Genomic DNA, 24,822 nt, shown 5'->3' with positions numbered 1-24,822 from the left:
TGCTATTCGTTAAGAACAATAAAAAAATTAAATAAAAATTTCTTCTTTTTTTTCTGCTTCGTAAAAGTTTCGCAGAATGAAAATAAATATTCAAGACTGTGCGTGCATCTGCAATTTGAGTTATGAAACTTTTTTAATGCTAAAGTTGAACAAGTCAAAGAGATTTTAGTTTCGAAACTTCTTGCAGTCTACAAGAAGACCGCGAATGAAAGAGAAAAAAAAATCTATCGGTGAACTTGGATGATTTTTTTTTTCAAATTCAATTGTTATATCAATAATCAAGTTTCTCTGTTTATTGATTTTTATTCTGTTTAAATTTCTCCTTTTATAAAAATTAATTAATTTCTGTATATTGATATATATTAGTATATTGCTGTATAGAGCTGTATATTACTATATTACTATATATATGGAAATGCATTTAATTAAAATGTAATTCGATGGAAAATTTCATTTTCTTGAATTGCCGTTTTCAATCTATTGAAAATTAATTATACAATTGAAAATGAATTATCCAATGCAAATTAGTTAGAATACAAAAAATTGAACTAATCTCTTCTTTTTTTCGTTGTCATTTATTTTTATTTTTCAAATAAATAAATAAATAACAATTACTAATGACAAGTAGTAATTACTTATTTCTTAACTGAATTTCTGCGAAAAAATTTACTATTTATGAAGATAATTGAATTCTTGACAAGAATATTATTAACATTTTTGAAAAGAATTGAATTCCTGCGAAAAAGTTTATTATTTAGATATAAAAAAAATAATTTAATTCTGACTATGAATTTTAGTATTTATAAAAATAATTAAATTGTTTCGAAGAATTTTATTAAATTTGTATTGAAAATAATTAAATTCATTCGAAGAATTTTATTGAAATTTTTAAAAATAATTTAATTTATTCGAAGAAATTTGTTAAAATTTTTGAAAATAATTATAAATGTCAAGAAATTTTATAAAAATAATTAATTATATTATGAATAATAATGAAACTTAAATAAATAGTAATAAAGAAAAAATAAAGAAAAAATAATATAGAAAAAATAAAGAAAAAAAGAAGAAATAAATAACAATAAAGAAAGAGAGAAAGAAGTAAATAATAAAAAAAGGAAAATAATAAGAAACAAAATAACAAATAAAAAAATGAAGTAAAATGTAATGAAATGAATAAAATGAAATAATAATAAACAAATTTTGACTAATTGAATGCAATAATTTTCCAATCGAATGCACATTTAATTAAATTTTCATCGTCCCCTCGCTTCTGGAAAAAAAAATTGTTCCCATCCAGAATTTTATTATTTATGAAGATAATTGAATTTTCGCGAAGAATTTTATTTAAATTTATGAAAATAATAAATTTCTGCGAAAAATTTAATTATTTATAAAAATTATTAATTTCTTGCCAACAATTTTATTAAAATTTGTGAAATTGATTTTCGGCAAAGAATTTCATTATTTTATGAAAATAATTAATTTCTTGTCAAGAATTTTATTATTTATAAAGATAATTGTATTTTTGCAAAGAATTTTTTTAAAATTTATGAAAATAATGAAATTTCTGCAAAAGACTTTTATTATTTATAATAATAATTAATTTCCTGTCAAGAATATTATTAAATTTTTCGAAAATAATTCAATTCCTGCGAAGAATTTTATTTTTTATAAAAATAATAATTGAACTTGTCCAAATAATTTCATTACAAATCTTAAAAATAATTGAATTTCGGCTAAGAATTTTATTAGTTATGTAAATAATTGATTTCTTGCCAAGAATTTTATTAAAATTTAAGAAAATAATTGTATTCCTGTGAAGAATTTTATTATTTATAAAGATAATTGATTTTCTTCGAAGAATTTCATTATTTATGAAAATAATTGATTTCTTGTCAAGGATTTTATTAAAATTTTTTAAAGTAATTGATTTTTGACAAAGAATTTTATTATTTATAAAGATAATTGAATTTTTGCGATGAATTTTATTAAAATTTATGAAAATAATGAAATTTCTGCAAAGAATTTCATTATTTATAATATTTATAATAATTTCATTACAATTCTTCAAAATAATTGAATTTCTGCTAAGAATTTTATTATGAATAATAATGAAACTTAAATAAATATATAAATAAATAAATATATATAAATAAATAATTAATAAAAAAGGAAAATAATAAGAAACAAAATAAGAAATAAAAAAATGTTTAAAAAATGTAATGGAATAAAATTAATAAAATGAAATAATAAGAAATAATTTTTGATTAATTGAATGCAACAATTTTCCAATCAAATTCACATTTAATTAAATTTTCATCGTCCCCTCGCTTCTGGAAAAAAAATTGTTTCCATACAAATTGTAATTTAAAATTTTTTATTGACGGAAAACAAAAAGCAGAAAGGATAAAAGTAAAAAATAGTTTTGTTTATTTGAAATATCTAGAATCTCAATGCCAGTCACTTTGGTCATTGATCATACATAGATTCAGTTAATAGAGAATTCAGTATGAAATTTGTGAATGGGTCAGTGGGTGTTCGTTCGCGCGTATATTTTGGAATCATTGTTACGTGAAATGAATAGCTGCCTGCGAAACTATCCGGGCAAGTGGAAATGATGATTTGATTCAGCTTTTCCACCGACTTTTTCATCTTCCACATTTACCTCCTATATATTCTCAAAAACGATCCTCTTTTCGCCAGAAGCGTATCGCTCGATTCGACGAAAGAAATTAATTGGTGTACGACCGAGTTGCGCGCTGAGTTTTTATTCCCAACGGGAATGCAAGTCATGTGCGTAAAGCGACAGTTGGAATTCACTCAATCTCATGGGGGCTAAAATGCCGTCTACATACAATTCTATATATGTGACTTTGTATTTTGTTTCGTGAATCCTTATGCCACTGGAGACTTACATTAAATGATATTATTTTACTTTCTCATTTGAATATATTTCGCAATTTTCTCCATTTGGGAATTAGGCTTGACGGGGTCATATTTATATATGTTTATATTATTTATACCTGTTCGTTGTATGAATTCTAAATTCATATATGCTAAATTCTTCAACTTGATTTGTGTGTATCATAGTGAAATTATTTTCACTTTCCAGATGGAAAATTTTCTGAATATATGATTTAAATTGAAAAAATTTTTGGAACTTATGATTTTTAATTCACCGTTTTTTTGAAAGTATCAAATTGATACTAAAGTGGATCAAAATGATGCCATAAGTCTGGATTTGAGACATTTTAATAATCAAATTAATTATTTTTTAAAAATGGTTGACAAGAAGATGACAAAAAATTATAAATATAATTAACTAATTAATTAATTTTTTTCCAATTATTTTCATAAATAACAAAATTCTTAGCAGCAATTATTGTATTACTTTCAAAAAATTGAATAACATTCTTGAAAGGAATACAATTATCTACATAAATAATTAAATTCTTAACCGACATTCAATTATTTTAAAGAATTTTAATCAAATTCTTAGCAAAAAATGAAATATTTACATACCCATAAAATTATTAGCCGAAATTCAATTATTTTTGAAAATTGTAATGAAATTCTTCGCAAAAATTCAATTATTTTTATAAATAAAAAAATTCTTCGCAGGAATTGAATTATTTTCAAAAAATTAAATAATATTCTTGACAAGAATTCAATAATCTTAACAAATAAAATTCTTCGCAGAAATTCAATTATTTAAAAATATTTTTCATAAAATTCTTGACAAGAAATCAAATATCTTTATAAATAATAACATTTTTTGCCAAAAATCAATTAATTTAAAAAATTTTAATAAAATTCTCGTCAAAATTTCAATTATCTTTAGAAATAAATATTTTCTCGAAAATCAATTATTTTTAAGAATTTTAATGAGATTATTGGAACAAGTTCAATTATTTTCATAAATAACAAAATTCTTCTCAGGAATTGAATTATTTTCAAAAAATTGAATAATATTCTTGACAATAATTCAATTATCTTACCAAATAAAATTCTTCGCAGAAATTCAATTATTTAAAAAATTTTTTAAAAAAATTCTTGACAAGAAATCAATTATTTTCATAAATAATGAAATTCTTTGCAGAAATTTCATTATTTTCATAAATTTTAATAAAATTCTTCGTAAAAATTTAATTATCTTCATAAATAAAAAAATTCTTTGATGAAATTTCATTATTTTCATAAATTTTAATAAAATTCTTAGCAAGAATTCAATTATTTTTATAAATAATAAAATTCTTTGCCGAAAATCAATTATTTTAAAAAATGTTAATAAAATTCTTTGCAAGAAATCAATTATTTTCATAAATAATGAAATTCTTTACAGAAGTTTCATTATTTTCATAGATAATAAAATTCTTCGCACAAATTTAATTGTCTTCATAAATAATAAAATTCTTTGTAGAGGACTTCAATTATTCGAATTCAATTTTAATAAAATTTCTTAACAACATTTATAATTATTTTAAAAAATTTTAATAAAATTCTTCGAAACAATTCAATTATTTTTATAAATTCCAAAATTCTTCGCAAGAATTCAATTATGTTCATAAATAATAAATTTGTTTCGAAGAAATTCAATTATTTCAAAAATTTTAATAAAAATTCTCCAAAAAACTCAATTATTTAAACAAATTTTCATAAAATTCTGTACAAGAATGAGATTATTTTGAAGGCAATTTTAATTAAATTCCTCGAAATAATTTAATTATTATTATTAAAAATTTTAATAAAAAATTCTATGAAATCATTAAATTAATTCTGGTTCAAAATTATAAAAGTTACGATAAATATATTATAACATTCTGTGGTTTTCAAAAAAGACTTTTTAATTCTCCAGCGTTTATGAAACTCTATAATTTTATTCATTTAAACTTGCTAAATGTAAAATAAAAAATCAACTGTAACTACAATTAAAATTTTTTGTAACTTACTTTCAATTGTTAAATTTAGAAAATAATTCCTAGTTATGGTGAAAAGAAATGTAAGAAGAAAAAATATATCGAAAATTAATAAAATCGAACAGCGAATTAAAAATTACGTCAATAATTTAAAAGTTTTGTGTAAAAGAAATATTTTTACTAAACAAATAAATAGAAATAATATAAATATTTCTTTAAAAAAATTTATATTTTTATTATATTAACGTATCAGTGCGAAATTGGTAAAATTATAAAAAATATAAATAATAAATAAAAAATGAATAAAATAAATAAAACGCGCGAATTATAATTTTTATTGTTTTCTAACAACTGCGGAAAAATGTTGTCCAAAAACTATATAATTTTTGAAAACAAAAATATAATTGATAATAAAATTATAGAATTTTTCTTCTCTACTTTTTTTCTTTTTATTGTTTTTTTTCTCTCTTTTTTTACTATTCTTATTTTACAAATCCCTTTAAACTGGAATATCTTCTATATTTCGAATTTAAAAATTTGATAGCTTCGATGCAATAAAAATTCGCCAACGACCCAATTCGAAAGAAGCAGGAGAAAAATCTGGGATTTCTGAATTTTTATGGGTTACCACACAAATATCTATGAATATTTGATGATTCAGTGATAATGGTACGTTATGGTCAGACATGGGTCGGAATTTAAAGTACAGCATTTTTTCTTACTTTTTTTTCTAAAAGAAAATAGGAAATTTTTAAGAATATATTTATTTTTTTTATTGGTATCATTATAATTATTATTTTTTCCGTTTTATAATAATAAGAAAAGCAATAATAATAACAATAATAATAATAATAATAATAATAATAATAATAATAATAATAATAATAATAATAATAATAATAATAATAATAATAGTAATAATTAATATAATAATAATTATTATTATTTATAAAGAAGTTATTTTTTTTACAAATTGATTCATGTAATTTTTTGCATTATAAAATAATTTTCAAGAGGGATTTTGTCATTTAGAAAATGTTAAATGAAACTTTAAAAAAGTTGTCAAAAGAAATTTAAAAGAGAAGAGTAAAACTTGACAAAAGCTACATACACACTATGATGCAGAAAACATATTTTAATAATAAAAGAAGCGTTAATCGTTACAAAAGCTTTTATCGCTTTTTGTTTTATAGATGAAAAATAAATTACGACAAAGATTTAGAAACTTCAAAGGTGCAAGCAGAACAATTAAACTTTTCCTCTTTATAATCTAGAGTTGAAGAGAAAAATTTTAATGATTATAATTTGATAGTAATTCATTAAATTATCCTCTTTATGTTACAATCACAGTTCATTATAATAATTTGTCACTGAAAATGCGTGACCTGTTTAAAATTATTTTTCGAATTTGGAATCTTGCCAAATAACACTACAATGTATCAAGAAAATTATTTTCTATTATAATTATAATAATGACTTTAAAAAAAAGGAAAAAAAATTAATTTAAATTATTAAATTTACCTTCAAGAAATTAATTATTATATATATCGGGACTGTTTAAAAAAAACTTTTTTTTCTCCCCCGTGTTGGATGTAATCTTTATGCTTTGCGCAAAGTCGATTTGACTTCTTTTAGAATTTGTTAACCATCGAGAGGCTCGAGGCAACACAGATTTTCAATTTACGTTCGCAGTTTAATACCCGTAATCGATATACTGGTAGCGTATTTACGCTTTGCGTCTCGTTACGCCGCCTAGAGAATGTCAGGACCACGTTCAAAGAAAATAAATGGTTCTGTTTGTTTTCACTTTTTCAGAGGCGAGTTTCGAACTACAGAGAATCTATAGTTTTCATTTTCTGACTCCCACGAAGCCTTTGATGATAAATTTTTCACCTATATATATATATAAATATATATACAATACTAAAGTCTCAAGTTATTATTTTTTCCAATACAAAATTGCAATTAGATTTTGTTAATTAAAATCCAAAGTGTAATATTATTAGTAGATGAAGCGAATACTGATTTCAAAATGTAAAAAAAAATTGAAGAATCGCGTATTTTTTATTGTTTCTAAATTAGAATAATTTGAATAAACTAGATTATAAATAATTGATAAAAATTAATTTTTTCCATTTTTTTTCTATTTATTTATTTAACGATTGAATCTATTCTTTTTGAATAAACAAAAATTCCGGAAATATTATTTTTTCGATTTTTTTTATAATTATTTGTTCGTTTATTGAAAAAATGTAGGTATAATTTTTTTCAGTGTTCATTTAGAACAAAATAAAAAAAATTTATTTACAATAAATTTTATTGCCATGTGAAATTATCATTAAAATAATTACATAAATATTACTAAATTTCATTATTTTAATTAGTTAATTATTTTCCCTCAATGATTCAAATATTATTTTTTAAGTAATTTTTGCCATTCATTAGTATCTATAATAATAATAATATTAAAATGAATAAATAAAGACTCCAATTTAGAGTTAATTTTCTAAGTTAATGAAACTTTATAGAAATTAAATTAAATTAATGAATGAATATAGTTCTAATTGAGAATTTGAGAAGGGGAATAGAGTTTCAGTTATTCATGTCATAATAGAATTAATTAATCTTCAAACTATTTCACCGCAGGGATTAGCATTTATCGAGTATGCCATTGATTTTGATTTGATAAATTCACTAACAATGTTTATACGTAATCGTATTTAAAAAATGAAAACTGAAAAATCAATCTAATTTGTTATTAGATTTTAAATAAAAATTTTTCGTTTTCTGTTTTAAAATAAAAAAATCGTATGATTAATAATTAATAACAATAATAATAATAACAACAATAATAAAAAATGCCGCGTGTAAAAGAAAGAAGACGAGTGTAAAAATAAAAACAAAACAATAGCAATGAAAATATATAAGTAAATAATAATAATAATAATAATAATAATAAAAATCGTATTAATTAAAATAATTATAATAATTATGATAATAATAATAACATAAAAATAAAACCTGATAGTAATAACAATAATAATAACACAACAATCGATAGGAAATACAGCACATAATGTATTTAATTAATTAACAATGAAACTAATCTTCAAGCTTATTGCGTATTTCAATTATAATGAAGAATTTATGTAATTGAAATCAAATTCCGTTAATTAGAATAAAGTTGAAGGTAATGTATATTTTGTAAAATATTATGTTTCGAAAAAAAATTAATTTTGTGAAAAATAAAGTAGAATTATTTTTAATAAACAAAAAAAAAACATAATAATAACAATGATGAAACAGGATAATAATAAAAATAAAAAAATAGGAGCAGTAGAAATAATAATATAGTAAGAAAAATAATTATTGTAAAAATAACAATACAAAATAATATTAAGAGTGCATAAATAACAAGAAAAAAATTATAGTAGTAGAAATAATAATAGTGAACAAAAATAATTATTATCTGAATTAAGAAAACTATTTTTCTACTTTAATTATCAATTTTGTTTGTCTATACGTTGACTCGTACTACTTAGAGTGGAATTATTACTATTTTAGGAGTAGAAAATTATTCTTCTAATAATAATAAAAACTCTAAGTAGTAACAGTCAAAGTACGGTCAGAAAAAATGTGGAATTAGAATGGAAAATATATTTTTTAATCCAACTTTAAGTAGTACAAGTCAGAGTACAGTCAGACAAATACGTAAATTTATTGTTGAAAACTATTCAAACTTTTTTTATTGTAGATTTCATCTGACAATATTTTGACTTGTACGACTTAATGTAGAATTCATTTGAAGAGCTTCAAAATATTATTCTTTTACTACTACTACTACTACTACTACTACTACTACTACTACTACTACTACTAATAATAATAATAGTAAAACTCTAAGTAGCACGAGTCAAAATAAAATTGACATTTGAGAACAAAGAATATTTTATTCCTTTGATAATGTGTGTAATAATACAAATCTAAGTAGTACGACTCAAAGTGTAATCAGACAAAATCGCCATTTAAAACATACAATTTTATAATAATTATTAAAATTCTATTATTACAAATAATTATTTTTTTCTTTACTTTTAATAATAATTAACTGTTTCTTTTATTTAATACTTAATTATTTAATTAATAACAGTTATATTTACTCATAATAATTAATTTAATAAAAAGTATTAATAAAAAAAAAAAATAATAAAAAATATTTTTAAGTAGTACGAGTCAAAGTATGATCAATGATGAAATTACTCAAAGTAAATTCATACTGATTCTCAATTTGAAAACATGGAATATTATTATATTAATATTTCATAATATTAATAGTTAATCTTCAAGTAGTAATAGCCAAAGTATAGTCAGACGAAATCAAAAATTAAAAAGTAAAAAATTGTTTTTTCAAATATAGCTTTAAGTATAGCAGCAGCAGGTCAAATTACAGTCAGACAAAATCGACTTGCAGTTGAACTAATGTTAATTTATAATTTAAATAAAATATTTAATTTTTAAGAATAATAATTAAATAAATATTTGTTAAAACCGTTTGCTTTAAATGTTCAAAACTAGTTTGGAAAAAATAGAACAATATGAAATTTAAAAAAAAATAACCATATTAGGCCTTTTTAATACACACTTATTAATAATAACAATAATTCAACTTTAAGTAGTATAAGTCAAAGTACAATCAGACAAAATTGATATTTAAAGACAAATAATATAGAATTTTTTAAATAACTATAATAATTTGAATGTTCTTTCATTCATTCTTTTTTTCTGTCCCTCACACTCTGAAGTTGTCTTTTGTTTATACTTTTGTTTTTTGTTATCTTTAGATAGATTGTATATTATATCATTATGTTACAATTATTTTTATTTTAGAATTAATTCAAAATTGTAATGACAAATGCAAATCATCAGAATTTTATATTTTTTTAGTGTTTTCAACAAAAATTTAAATTAAAAAATTTTTAAATTCTATTATTTTTAAAATTGCTAATTTTATTTAAAAAAAGGCAGTAAGAAGTTAGCTGGTGAATTTTTTATTATAAGTACGAAGCGGAAAAAATAATAATTTGTAGAATAAAAAAAAATATTTTACAATTTTTAATTTTCAATTTTGTTTCTCTATACACTGACTCGCACTACTTAGCGTAGAATTATCACAAACATTCCTGTAGTATATGTAAATTAATGTTTTAATTAGAAAAAAAAAATGTAAAAAAATTGAAATGGTAAATTAATTAGAATTTATCAAGTGATAAAAAAAATTACTTGGAAAAAAATGATTAATTGTTTCGTTGCTATTTCTCTTTTTAAAAACAAAAATAAATGTGGTGCAAATTGTTTACTATTTCTTTTATTTACATTTAACGGACGAAATATGTTAGGAAAAATATATAGGTGCTGTGTATATGAGTAAAAACGAACGAATGGATGTAAAGGGAAGAAAAAAAGTGCCCCTTATTAGAGAGTTACGAAGAAAATAGTGGAATGTATGTACTATATTGCGCGAATAGAAAGATAAAAAGAGAATGTCAAATAAAGTATACTGCATGTATATACTTTTAAAGATATATATTCGAGAGAAAGAGAAAAGAAATTCTTCATATAAAAGCGACAAAAAGCTTTCTCACAGTTGTACAAAAATTAGTTCTCATGAATATTTCTTCCTTTCGTGCATTCTTTATGTAAGTGCGTCATATATACATGAAAAAAAAAGTTCTTTTTGACGTTTCTTATCTTATTCTTTTGTCGCAGAAAAATCAGTTTTATACACACTCTTCAGATTTTGAATATAGTAAATTTTGCATAAAAATTGAAAATTACAATTTAAAAAAAAAATTAATTTAATTCAGCCAATTTAGTCTAAATTAAATTAAATAAATTTTAATTATTTTAATAAACAATAAAATTCTTCTTCAAAATTCAATTGTTTTAAAAAATTTTAATAAAATTCTTGACGTTTTAAAATAATTTTTAAAAATTTTCCCTCAATTCAATAAATAATAAAATTATTTTTAGGAATTCAATTATTTTCATAAATAATAAAACTCACTGCAGAATTTCAATTATTTTTGAAACAATTTTAATCGAATTCCTCGTAAAATGTAATTATTAAAAAGTTTATTGAAATTCGTCAAAAGAATTATATTATTTAAAAAATGATAAAATTCTTAAAAAGAATTCAATTTTAAGAAACATTCAATTATTTTTATTTAATAAATTTTTAATTTTTTTATTTAAATAATTCAAGTCTCGTAGAATTTTCTAATACAAATTGAATTAAAAATTAGTTTTCATTGATGTTTTAGATAATAATTAAATAGTTTAAATATTATAGCATGCATTTTTGTAAATAATTGAATTTTGAAAATGTTTCAAATTAAAATCATTGAAAATTTATATTTTTCATAGATTTAACTAAAAATTCTGTAGAATTAATTTTTTATGAAAAAGTTTAAATAACATTTTTTTTTAAAATTATTTGAAGTTCATATTTTTTAAATGCATATTTAATTGAAAAATTTGCGAATAATCGAAATTTCGCAAAAATGAAATTGTTAACAAAGGGATTTGAAAATTCGCAAAGATCTTTTTTAAAAATTACTAAATAAAAACTTTTAGTTAAAAATTCTAGAAAATAATAATTGAATTAAAATGAAGAAAATAATTTTGAAGAAATTAAATAAACAATATTCTTATGATATAAAATAATAATTTCATCACTCGGTTATCTTTAATTATTATAAAATACGAAGGAATTTATCACTCCGATTCTTCGACTCGGAGTGATCGATTTCTTCATGTTTTATAATAATATTCTTACTAGTTGTTGAATTTTAAAATAAAATTTGAATGTGAAATTTTTAAAAATCTTAATTTTTATGGAAAAATAATAGTGATTAATTATTAATTTAAAAATCAACTTATTGGTGTTTTCGAATAATTTTAAAATTAAAGAAATTTGTAAATAAATGTAATAGAACATTTTTATTGAGTATTTAATCATTTTTAGAGTGAATCAAAATATTTCTTTAAGGTGTGGGAAAAAGTCAAAACTTCGACTGGAAAACAGAGAAAAGTTAGGGGAAAACGAAATTAAATTATTGTGTCAACCCTGCAAATTGTCAGTAGTATAACATTGCTTTAGTCAGGCAATTGTTTTTTTTTTAATTTTTGATATTCGTTCTTTTAGTAATCTGTAAAAATTTAAGTCGGAAAAATATTAAATAAATTTAGACAAGTGTTACGTAGTATCAGTAATAAATTTTTAGTAGTATAACACTTGTTTTAGTCAGACAATTTCGTCTAATTCTTTGATATTCGTATTGTTAGTAGTAAAAGGCAATTTTTAGTCAGACATCTAGTACTAAATTTTCTCAATTTTCTCCGCAGTAGTGTAACAATATTTTAGTCAGACAAATTAAAAAAATTAAAATAAAAAAATAAATTAAACGAATTTTTTATTTAGTTTTAGTAGTATAACATTTGTTTTAGTCAGGCAATTTCGTCTAATTGTTTGATATTCGTATTTCTAGTAGTAAAAGTCAATCTTTAGTCAGACATTTAGTAGTAAATTTTCTCAAATTTCTTCGCAGTAGTGTAACAATATTTTAGTCAGACGAATTAAATAAAATAAAATAAATAAAACAAAAAAAACATTAATCGAATTTTTTATTTACTTTTAGTAGTATAACATTTGTTTTAGTCAGGCAATTTCGTCTAATTGTTTGATATTCGTATTTCTAGTAGTAAAAGTCAATCTTTAGTCAGACATTTAGTAGTAAATTTTCTCAAATTTATTCGCAGTAGTGTAACAATATTTTAGTCAGACAAATAAAATAAAAAAATTAAATTAATTTTTTATTTATTTTCAGTAGTATAACATTTGTTTTAGTCAGACAATTTCGTCTAATTCTTTGATTTTCTTTTTTCTAGTAGTAAAAGTAAATTTTTAATCAGACATCTAGTAGTTAATTTTCTTAATTTTCTTCGCAGTAGTGTAACAATATTTTAATCAGACGAAATGTTAAACGATTTCAAAAACAGTTAAAACCTTCTGCGAAAGTAAATGGAAGTAACAATCAGTTTTATAAGGAGAATAGTATTTGTAACAATAGTTCTACGACTTTGGCAAAATATTTGCATGTATGCAATAAAGTAATATAGTTCATAATAATAATAATAATTTCTATCATCATCACTATTAGTTTCTTATTATTATTATATTATTATTAATTTCTTTTATTATTACTAGTATTACTATTATTACTATTACGAATATAGTACTATCATCATTATTACCCGTGCAGAAAATGCCCCACTTTGCCCTATTTAAAACAGGGTTCTGGTCGGGGCCTCGACAGTTTTCCCTATTAAATTTTTTTTTTTTAATAAAGTTTTTAGAATTCCTTTTTGTTGTAGAAGCTATTAACAATGAAAGGCAATCATTATTTTAGTTATTTAATAATTTTTTTATTTTAGGGGTTTGACTAGAATTTCTAGCCAGAACCCCAGGTAGGGTGTTCATTAGATTTTAGATAGGGTACTAATCAGGGCCTCGACAGTTTTCCTTGTTTAAATAAAGTGTAAAAAAATTAAATCTCCAAAATTACTTTTAATAAAAAATAATGAACAATTGAAGAATACAATTAAAGAGAGTAATTATACTATCGTTTTAATAATTTTTTTATTTTGTGGGTTTGACCAGAATTTCTTGCCAAAACCCCAAGTGAGGTGTTCACTAGATATTAAATAGGGCTCTGATCAGGGCCTCGACAGTTTTTCTCGTTTGAATAAAGTGTAAATGAATTAAGTTTTTTAAATTAGTTCCCATAATAAAATTATAAACAATTGTCCAGTACCCTATCAGGCCCACATTTTAATTTCTGCACTGGTTATTATTATTTAGATTAATTATTATTATTTCTCGGTTAATGACTCGTCTTAATAGTGTTTCTCTGTAAATTAGAGGCGGTTAATTTCGCGCAGAAGCGCATATAATCCCTTTAAGGTAGTTAGGACACAAGCATTCCAGCTTTGCTTATATAGTGGAATTCAGGCTATTGCTATGTGCGTAATTAGCAAGGAGGGGGGGGGGAGGGTTTGAAGAATGGGTCAGTATAGTGTATATTAGGATACTCACATCGAACGTCGAATCGCACCTCCGAACTGGACGACATACTTGGATTCGTATACGCCGGATGTATGGCGACACAACGTATTGGCTGTCCGTAACGTGATCGTTCAGCCAAAATCTTGCAAACACTGTACGTTGCCCAAGTGCGGGGATTATCACTCTCCGTTGAATTGACCTGAGGTGAACTTGGTCTCTGCTCCTTCTCACCCAAATACCTATGAGAGAATTGAAATTTACATTTTACCAATAGAGTTTCCATACCCATTAACATACACACAATGTATATTTTCGCACAGTTCCAATACCTACTATTATTTTCAATGTATAATTTTACATAATATTATAAATGTATAGTGAGTGGTTTTCCAAAATTTATATTCAATCAAAATTTTGATATTAATTCCCCTATATTCCTCTTGTATAATGCGAACTCGTGGTGCTGGAGGAGAATAATAATGGACTTTATGGAGAATAAATTCTCTGAATATATGAAAAAATAAAAATTCAAGCTCTATTTTAAATTTATGGTTTTTAATTCAAAATTTGAGTGAAATAGTTTTTTTTAAAAAAATTAGAATATATAATCAAAACGGTTGTTTTATAGAAGCAATGGAAGATAATTTTTTTTATATGAATAAAAGAAGTTTCTTTTGTAAAAAAAAGAAAAATTTTCTTTACAGAAGCAAATTTTGTTTGTTATATGCATTTTTTTATAACAAATTTTGTTTGACTGATCTAAATTATTATGCAAATTATTCTCCTTTTTATATTTATGAAAAATACTGGAAAATTGTTCACTTTTAAAAAATTATGATTAAGAAGTAGGAAATATATCCATTTTATGCATAATTTTTATTACTCAATAACAATATTGTTTACAAACTCATTTCTTTTTTTTTTGGGGGGGGGGGAAGAAAAACATTATATATTCCCGTTTCTTAATATTTTTGTCGAAAATTTTCAGTTTTCATTAAGGAAATAATTTGCATCAATTCTATTTCTTAATTTCAATTAATTTTAATAAAATTCAAAGTTTTTTAAAAATAAAGGGAAAAAAATGTTTATAATTATTATATTTGTCAATTAGAAAATTTAATTGAACATGAAACTGAAAATTTTTGAATTCTTAGAAAAAAAAGAAAAAAATTTTGCTAAAAAAAATGTTCTGTTACATTTATTTACGAATTCCTTTTAATTGCAAAATTATTTGAAAATAATAATTTCTTTTTTAAATATTTTAAATATTTAATTCTTATTATTTTACCATAGGAATTAAAATTCTTCTAAACATTCAAATTCAAACTTTTTCGAAATTAATTAACTTTAAAAATATTGTTATAAGACATAAAGAAATCGATCACTTCGAGTCGAAGACTCGAAAAGTTTTATAAAATTAATTAAATTTTATTCCATTATTTAAATGGAAAAGTAAATTATTTATTAAATAATTGAATGTTTCTTAAAATTTAATTCTTATAAAGAATTTTATTAACAAATTTTTAAATAATTGTATTTTCTTGTCAAGTTTTAATAAAATTTTCAAGAATAATTACATTTTTCGAGGAAATCGATTAAAATTGGATTATAAATAATTGAAATTCTACAACAAGTTTTATTAATCATGAAAAAATTGAATCTTTGTAAAAAATTTGATTATTATGAAAATAATTGAATTATTGCGAAGAAATTTATAAAAAATTTGTAAATAGCTGAATTTCTGTGAAATTCTATTATTTATGAAGATAATTTAATGTTTACTTAGAATTTTATCAAATTTGTTTTTAAATCATTGAAATTCTTTTGAAAAATTTTATTAAAATAGTAGATATAGAAAAATTTTATTTTATTTAATTATTTAAAGACAAAAGTAAATTATTTATTGAATAATTCAATGTTTCTTAAAATTTAATTCTTATAAAGAATTTTATTTACAAATTTTTAAATAATTGTATTTTTTTGACGAATTTTAATAAAACTTTTTAGAATAGTTACATTTTTCAAGGATTTTGATAAAAATTTGTATTAAAAATAATTGAAATTCTACAAGTTTTATTATTCATGAAAAAATTGAATCTCTGTAAAAAATTTGATTATTCATGAAAATAATTGAATTATTGCGAAGAAATTTATAAAAAATTTATAAATATTTGAATTCCTGTGAAATTTTTATTATTTATGAAAATAATTAAATGTTTACGTAGAATTTTATTAAAATTGTTTTTAAATAATTTAATTTTTTTGGGTGATTTTATTAAAATAGTAGATATAGAAAATCATTGAAATGGGGAAATTTTTTGAAAATAATTGTTGACAAGAATTTAATTAAAAGTTTTGAAAATAATTGAATTTTGAACAAGAATTTTTTTATTTATAAAGATAATAATTGGGATTTTGTCGAGATTTTCTTGTAAATTTTAAACATAATAGAATTTCGTGATAATAATTTTATTACTTTTGAAAATAATTGAATTTCTGCAATTATTTGTAACTTCTTCAAAATTCAATTTTCTGTAGTGTTTTTAACTAAAATTCTTCTAATAAATCTATTATTTTTAATAATTAATTAAATATATATTGACAAATTTAACTAATTTTAGAAGCTTTTGAATTATTAAAATTTTTCAAAAATCCAAGTTCATTTAAATTTCTAATTAAATTAATTTAAAATGGAAATTTGATAAAATTTACATAAAAAGAAAAAAAAACACATAATAAAAAATAATAATCAAATAGAGATCCGATTTTTCAAAGTATAACTTTTAAATCAATAATAAAAAAAAACGATACTTTGAATGTATCGTAACATTGAATTAAAAATTTTTTACTTTCTATTATTTTTAAAATTGCTAATTTTATTTAATAAAGTGAGTGAGAAGTTAGGCGCGCGAATTGTTGCTAGTTATTTTTATTAAATAATATTTTCCTCTTTTTTTCCAAAAAAATTTTTTTTTCTTTGCTTTAAAAAGTGAATAAGTTGTATGCTTTTTTTTTAATTAACATTTTTCTTATAATCTGATTTAATCCCCCTTTTGAATTCCAGTGACTATGTGTTTTGAAAACAATCTTATTTCGTAGATGTAAGTGCTTAGCTTGTTATAGCAACGACTTCTAAGTCCTTGTGCTAAAGTATTCCCGAAAGCATTTACTGGCTTTGTGTTCTGTTTTCTTCCTTTTCTCGGATTTTTTCTGTTCATTCTTTTCTTTCCTCTATTTTTTATACGCTTTTTAGCTTTACTTGGTTTCCTTCCCACGGCTATATCCCTCCCACTTTCTTTTTTCCTTATTTTTTTTCATTTCCTTTCATGAAGTCCAACGATTTCGGAGTTTCGGATTCTATATATATATATGTGTATATATAAACTCTTTCCATTTGATCTTTGCGGTTTTAAAGAAACGAAGGAGGCATTTAAAAAGAAATTTTCCCTTCTCTCATTGATAAATTTTTCACGAAAATTCATTTCTGCTTTAATCAAAATTTACGTTTCTCTGTAAAGAGAGAAAAAATTATAATTTTCAATTAGGAAACATTTTATATAGAAAAGTAGAAAGAATTTATTCAATTAAATAACGTTTAAATAAAAATGCTTAACAGGGAATAAAAATTAATTAACATTGTAAATTCGGAAAAAGGGAGATTTTTAATTTCCTCTTTGTTTAATATGCGAGATAATTAACAATTAAATTACGCAAATATTTTTCTTTGAATTTTAGCTCTGATTATGTAAATTTAATATTAATTTTTCGCTTAATAAATTTACTAATTAATTATTATTCAATAGCTTTTGCAAATTTTTGTTTATCGATACAAATATTCATTTCATTATTACTATTTTCATTACCATACAATTTTCATTACTATTTTCTACAATAATTAATTTTTATTAGAATGAATCTTTTTACTATTAATAGTTTTTACTATTAATAGTTTTTACTATTAATATTGTTTATTATTATTATTTTTTACTATTATTAGTTTTTAGTATTATTATTATTTTTACAATAATTATTACTCATTAAATTCGAATTAGTAAATTTTTTTTACTAAATTTGAATTATTTGATTAATAAATTAGTAAAAATGACTATTTATTAGTAAATTAGTAAATAGTTAATTTACTTTACTTACTTATTTATTTGTTTAGTTATTAATTTATTTACAGTATATTTTATATAATAATTTTAAATTATTTTTCACTAAATAGATTTTTTGAATTTTATTTTGATAAAGTTAAGATCTATATTTTTATGAGAAAATCCATTTAGGAGAGTATGTAGTAGCTGTTGAGTAATTATACTAACATGTTTCTCTAAAATGTATTTGTGTGTGAGTGTGTGTGTGTGTGTGTGAGGGTAGAATTATACTCTAAGTTAGTCAAGGTAATTCCCAGCAAAGATGGCTTGTAGGAAGAGATGCTTCTCTCATGGCGGAATTTGTAACAGTGTGGCTTCAGTGGTTTCATGTTATGTGTCTTTAAAGGCTTCAAGATAATTTCGAGTTTGCCATTTCAGCTGGTGTTTTGGCTTTAGAAACCGAACGAGATAATATTAAACTGATTTCGTAATTTCTCACCTGGAGCACCAAATTAAAATTATATTTCTATTTTTTCACTCCTCTCACCCCCCCTAGAGAAAAGAAATTTTAATCTCACATTTTTTTTTATCTAAAAAGAAAAAAGAAACAATAATTTTCTCTCACTTTTTTTTAATTAGATTCTTCTTTTTTTTCTATATTTTATTTTCTGTTTTTTACCCCGTTCCAAAAATTCACCTCCTCCCCAAAAATTGATTTCTTTTATAATAAAATAAGTATAAATATTTCTAAAGAAAATAAAAAGTACAATTGAATAAAGTGAAAAATAATAATAATAAAGAAAATAATAATAAAAAGATATTACCTAATATTAAATAAAATAAAAAATAGAATAGAATAAAATACAAGTAATAATAAAATATAATTCACAATGAAATGTCTAATAAAATAAAGAGGATGACATTTTTTTTTTTTTCTATAAAAGAATATTATTTGCACAACTTTATTTAAACTTTCTCCTCCAGTGATTTTTCAATAATACTTCAAAAGATTTTCTTTCCCCTTTGAAATAAATTTTAAAATACACACATTATAATCTCAACTAACATATATAATATATCTTTCAGGATTTACCGAGGGGAAAAAAAATATTAGTATTATGTACATGAAGAAGAATAATTTAACATATGAAGAGAGAAAATTTTACCCATAGAAGGCAAATATGGTGATACATATTCAAATAGATGGAAATCACATCAAAAAGTGTTTGCTCACTCGAAAACTTATCAAATTTAATTTTCATTTTAGATTTTTCAGCGTATTTCAAAAAAAGGAGAAAAGAAAAAAAAATGTTTCAAAAAAGTTTTTCTATAGCAGAAGTTATAAACGTTTTCGCTTATTTTGATTTTGAAAGATAGGAAAACAATTATTTTTTATATAAATATTTCTTCTTTGAAAACTTATTATAAATTATAAAAATTATAAAGATATAAAAAATAAAAAAAAAAGTAAAAAAAAAATAAAGAAAGAAACTGCAGAAAAAAATACGAAAAAAAATAAAATAATTTAAAAATAAAATAAACGTAAAAGTAAAAATTTGACAAGAGAACAATGAAAAATAGAAAATAAAAAATTTTGTCGTCTAATACAGAATCAACAAAAAAATGATCAATAAATAAATCAAAAGCAAAGAAAAAGACAAAATATTTATTCTAAAAATAAAATTTTCCCTTTTCTTGCGTTTCCACTATGCATTATTTTTTATTTTTTATTTTATTGTTTATGAGTAGACAAGGGAGTGAAAAAAAAAGTTTTTTTTCTCCATTTTTTATGTTTGAAAAAGATCTCAGATGAATCATGATTATTCATAGAATATAAAATGCCGTGCTGATGACGACAAACTCTCTCAGTCTCTCTGTCTCTCTCTCTTATTTCCGTAAAGGATTTTTTACTTTAAACCTTTTATACAGAGATGGATAAAACATTCATAATCTGCGTTTTACAATTTCAAAGAAGCTAAAAAATAAAAAAAATAAAAATAAAATAAAAATAAATTCCTATTATAAAATCAAATATCGCTCAATTTAAGTTCCTTTGATAATTACGTTTAATTCCTGGGATTAAAAAATAAATCTCACAATTTCAGTGGTATAAAAAAATATTCAGAAGTTTTTTAAAATATTTTTTTAATTTAATTTCAAATTAGTGAAACTGAAAAAATTAATTGAAAAATAGAGAAAGAAAAGGGAGTTTAATTACTATTTTTAATAATTAATTATTAATAATTAATAATTAATAATTAATAATTAATAAGTAACAATTCCTCATTAAAACAAATTTTTATTCTATTATTAATTCTTTTAAATTATTAATATAAAAATAACCATTAATTACAAAAATTAATTAAAAATTAATTATTGAATATAAAATTCAAAATAAAAAATTTAAAAACCATTTATTAAATAAAAATTAATTATTTAAAGTAATTTTTCTTTTTCTTTTGGGGAAATTTTTATACGTTGATAATTAGTTTTTGAATATTTAATTTAAAATGAATTTATTTTGTTAAAAAATATTTAAAATAATTTTTGTTTTCCCTTTGAAGGAAATTTTCATATATTGATAATTTGTTTTTAATAAACTCATTACTGTTAAAAATTATTCAAAGACATTTTTTTTGGAGGAAGTTTTTCATATTTTAATAATTAGCATAAAATTGGCTTTCGAATAGGATTGAATCATAAATAAATTTATTACTGTTAAACATTATTTAAAGCGATTTCCTTTGAGGAATTTTTCAACATTTTAATAATTAACAGTTGATTAGTTTTTTAATATTAAATCGTAAATAAATTTATCACTGTTAAGAATTAATGAAAATTTTTTTCTTTGGTGCAAGTTTCTCATTATATTAATAATTATCAGATAATGCGAGCTTTTTGAATATTAAATCGTAAATAGATTCATTACTGTTAAAAAACGACAATTTACTGTTAAAAAATTACTGTTAAAAAACGACAATTTAGCAAAAAATATTGAAAGAAATTTTTTTGCTTTATTGAAGCTAATTTTCCATATTATAATAATATTTTCCATAATCATAATAAATATTTTCTATATTATAATAATTAGGAGATAATTAGTTTACGAATATTATACCTATTTAAAATAAATTCCCAACTGTTAAAAATTATTTCAACTTATTTATTTTTAGGTTCTTTTAGTTTCTTTAAAAGTAAATTTCTAAAAATTCAGTTAACAATGAATATTTGTTAATAAATAATAATAAATAATTAAATACTAAATTTAAAATGAATTAATAGGATTTACTAAAATTATTAATAAATCAAAACAAAATTTGTTCGTTTTCATCTTTCTTTCTTTTTTTTTCACACCGAAAGAAATTTAATACAGAAAGCGCGAAAGAAAAAAAGAGTGTAAAGAGTTGGCGGCATTTTTTCTTTTCAATGAAAGCTGCAGGGGTTGGAAAAAATAATTTAAATTATTATGTATATGTATATATTTTATATTAAATGTTGTGGAATCAACATACAACTTTTACGAACCATTTAATTAGAGGCGAAGGATTCCCATAGCGCGCTGTGCACTTGAGCGTGGCGGTCTCACCTGCACGGGCTGTCACGTTGCTACCCGGTAGAATTAGTTTATCGGCGTACTCTATCTGTGGTCGCTGAGGGCTCACTGGAATGAGACAATTAGCAAAGATTAATTCGTAAGCTCTCGTTTCTGCTCTTCTGTTTACGCAAGCGATATTTGTTGACACAGAACATTTTCTATTATTGCTATCGATCCATTTTTTCATGCGCAATTTTCAAAAATAAATTCACTCAATTTTCCTATTTTTTTTTTCTTTTTTTGAAATTCAATTTTTCTGCTTTTTTGTAAAAAAGAAAGTTAATTATCTAATTACTATTATTATTAATATAAATACTGTTACATTTACTATTTTTTACTATTATTTAGCATTTAAAATTTTTACTTTTACTGGTTATTTACTATTGTTATTTTTTAATATTACTATTCTTAAACTATTTTAATTTTTTACTATTATTGGTTATTTACTATTGTCATTTTTAAATATTACTATTCTTACACTATTTTAATTTTTTACTATTATTGGTTATTTATTATTGTTATTTTTTTCTTTAACTATATTTGTACTATTTTTATTTTTACTATTACTGGTTAATTAATGTTGTTCTCTTTTAGTACTTACTAAATTTTACTATTTTTTCCATTTACTATTAAAGTTTCATTTTTGCTAGTACTATACATATTTTTATAATATTTTAAGTTTTTCTATTACAATTTTAAATTTTTTTCCTACTACTTTTTACTACTATTTTATTACTAGTATTATTAGTAATAATATTAATATTTATTTATTTATTATTTTTATATTATTAATTACAGGCTTCACACTCGATTAATTAAAAAAAAATTATTTTACTCGATTCACAAAAATTTGATTCAGTATTTTCCTGACTGATTCCTGAAATCTATCAAAAATATTTATTTTTATTCTAATTCTGCTGAGAACTTTAATTCTAAATTTATGAAAAATTTAATTATTTTCTAAATTTTTATCTTCAAAAATACAATTGTATTTAAAAGTAATTTTTTTAAAAGTAAACAAATAAAATTATTTAAAATATAAAATTTAATTTAAATTGTTTACAGGAATTAAGAAAATAATAAATTAATTATTTTTTAAAGTAAAAATTTAAATTTTCTTACAGTTGAACAATTAAAATTTTCAACGATTTCAATTTAATAATCTTTTAAAATTTAATTATTTTAAAAAAAAATGTACTGTAACACTTTTAATATTCAATTATCTCAAATTTCAACTGAAATTTGTTTTTAAATCAATTCTTATTAGAAAGTTAAACTGAAATTCAATTATTTAAATACAAAAATAAATAAAGAATAATTGAATGTTTCTAAAAATTTAATTCTTGTAAAAAATTTACCATTTTAAAAAAAATGTATTATTTATGGAAATAATTGAATTTTTATAAAAGAATTTTTCAATTAAATAAATTATCAATTTTTTTCTAAATAATTGAATTTCTTAGAAGAATTTTATTATCTATGACAATAATTGGATTTTTGCAAAGAATTTTATTTAATTTTTTCTTAAATAATTTAATTCTCGTGAAAAATTTTATTATTTGTGAAAATAATTTAATATTTGTGAAGAATTTTATTAATATTTTGACAAGTAATTGAATTCTTGAGAAGCATTTTATTATTTATGCGAAAATAATTGTATTCTTGCTTGGATTTTTATTTAAATTTTCATAAATAATTGAATTTTCAAAAAAATGTTATTGCTTGTGAAAATAATTGAAAGCGAAAAATCTTTATTGTTCGTTAACAATTTATTTTTACAATTCATTTATTTTCGATTTACTTTACAGCTTGTTTTGTAGTCCATTTATAAATGTCTGGTAGTTTATTGACCTGCTCTACTGACGACATGCAGCAGAGAGTGTATTCAAAACTTTGTTTTTAGTTCTATCAATTTTTTTTTAATCACTTGTATTCGAAAAAATAATTTTCCTTTTCATTGTTAAAATAATAAATACAATTTTTCATATAAATGAAAAGAGTAAAAAGAATGAATAAAAATAAATGAATAAAAAAAAAAAATAGAAAAAATAATTGCATAAAAAATAAAAATGTTCAATAAAGAAGAAATAAAAAGAAAACAAGTAAAATGAAGGATAAAAATGTAAAAATTAAAAAAAAAATACTGAAAATAAAAAACAATGAGTCTAGATACTAATATTATATGAATTAGAAAATTGAAAATTTTCTCCTTTTCTTGATAATTGAAATTTTTCAATTAATGTCGAGTGTGTCGCGTGCATTGAAGATAAATGAGAACATTAGAAAAAAATTTCTCTTATTACTCTCAATTTGGAAAGTAACCAAACTTGAAATTGAATTTTTCAGGATTATGATTATGAAATAAGATATCTCGACTTCATGAGTAGATAAGCCAAGAGTATATTTGCCAGATAGACACACACAAAAATCTTGAATAACAAAAATTCCTTTTTCTTTTTGTCTTTATATTATTATTCTCTTCCTCTATTATTTGATTTTCGTTTTCTCAAATATTCATCTTCACTTGATGAATTTTACTTTTAAATTTCTCCATTTTTTTTCTGCTTTTTATTTTGAACAAATAAATTTTTCATATTCTCAATTATCATTTTAAGGTTGCTTTTATATTAGTATTTCTTAACACGATTAGAGGGATTTTAATAATAAACACATACAATCACACCTGGATTAAAAATAGTACAAATTAATTTATAATTTTGTTAATAATAATAATAATAATAATAATAATAATAATAATAAAAACAGAATACATTTTTTAACAATAATAATAAAAGTAAAATCACAGTAGCAAAAATAAAAAATTATTAAAAACAAACAATAATGATATTGTACTCATTTATTTATTTCAGAAAAATATTATTATTATTAATAATTATTTATTAATTATTATTAATTATTAATTTTAGTCATTATTTCAGTCTTATTTTTCTATAAAGGTCAGTTCACAATAGTCTGCAATGTTAAGTGCCTAATAATAAAAATGATAAACATAGTAATTATAATATTATTTATGTACTAATAAAATTTATATTTAAAGTAAAAAAAATAAATAAATAAATAAAAATTATGAAA

General features: G+C 21.0%; 1 protein-coding gene across 5 annotated transcripts in view; it reads right to left on the bottom strand.

Moving 5' to 3' along the window:
* Nucleotides 1–24,822, bottom strand: part of LOC122511094 (hemicentin-1) — a 231,147-nt gene that overhangs the window by 9,170 nt on the left and 197,155 nt on the right. For all 5 annotated transcript variants that reach the window (XM_043626149.1, XM_043626148.1, XM_043626150.1 and 2 more), the window contains 2 exons: nt 21,660–21,795; nt 14,071–14,279 (listed from right to left, as the gene is read on the bottom strand). In XM_043626149.1, the coding sequence (XP_043482084.1) occupies nt 14,071–14,279; nt 21,660–21,795 (345 nt within the window). The remainder of the gene's footprint in view (nt 1–14,070; nt 14,280–21,659; nt 21,796–24,822) is intronic.

The sequence above is a fragment of the Leptopilina heterotoma genome, unplaced genomic scaffold, assembly GCF_015476425.1.
Source record: "Leptopilina heterotoma isolate Lh14 unplaced genomic scaffold, ASM1547642v1 Lhet_80, whole genome shotgun sequence".
Lineage (NCBI taxonomy): Eukaryota > Metazoa > Arthropoda > Insecta > Hymenoptera > Figitidae > Leptopilina > Leptopilina heterotoma.
This window is presented reverse-complemented; position numbering and strand designations above follow the sequence as displayed.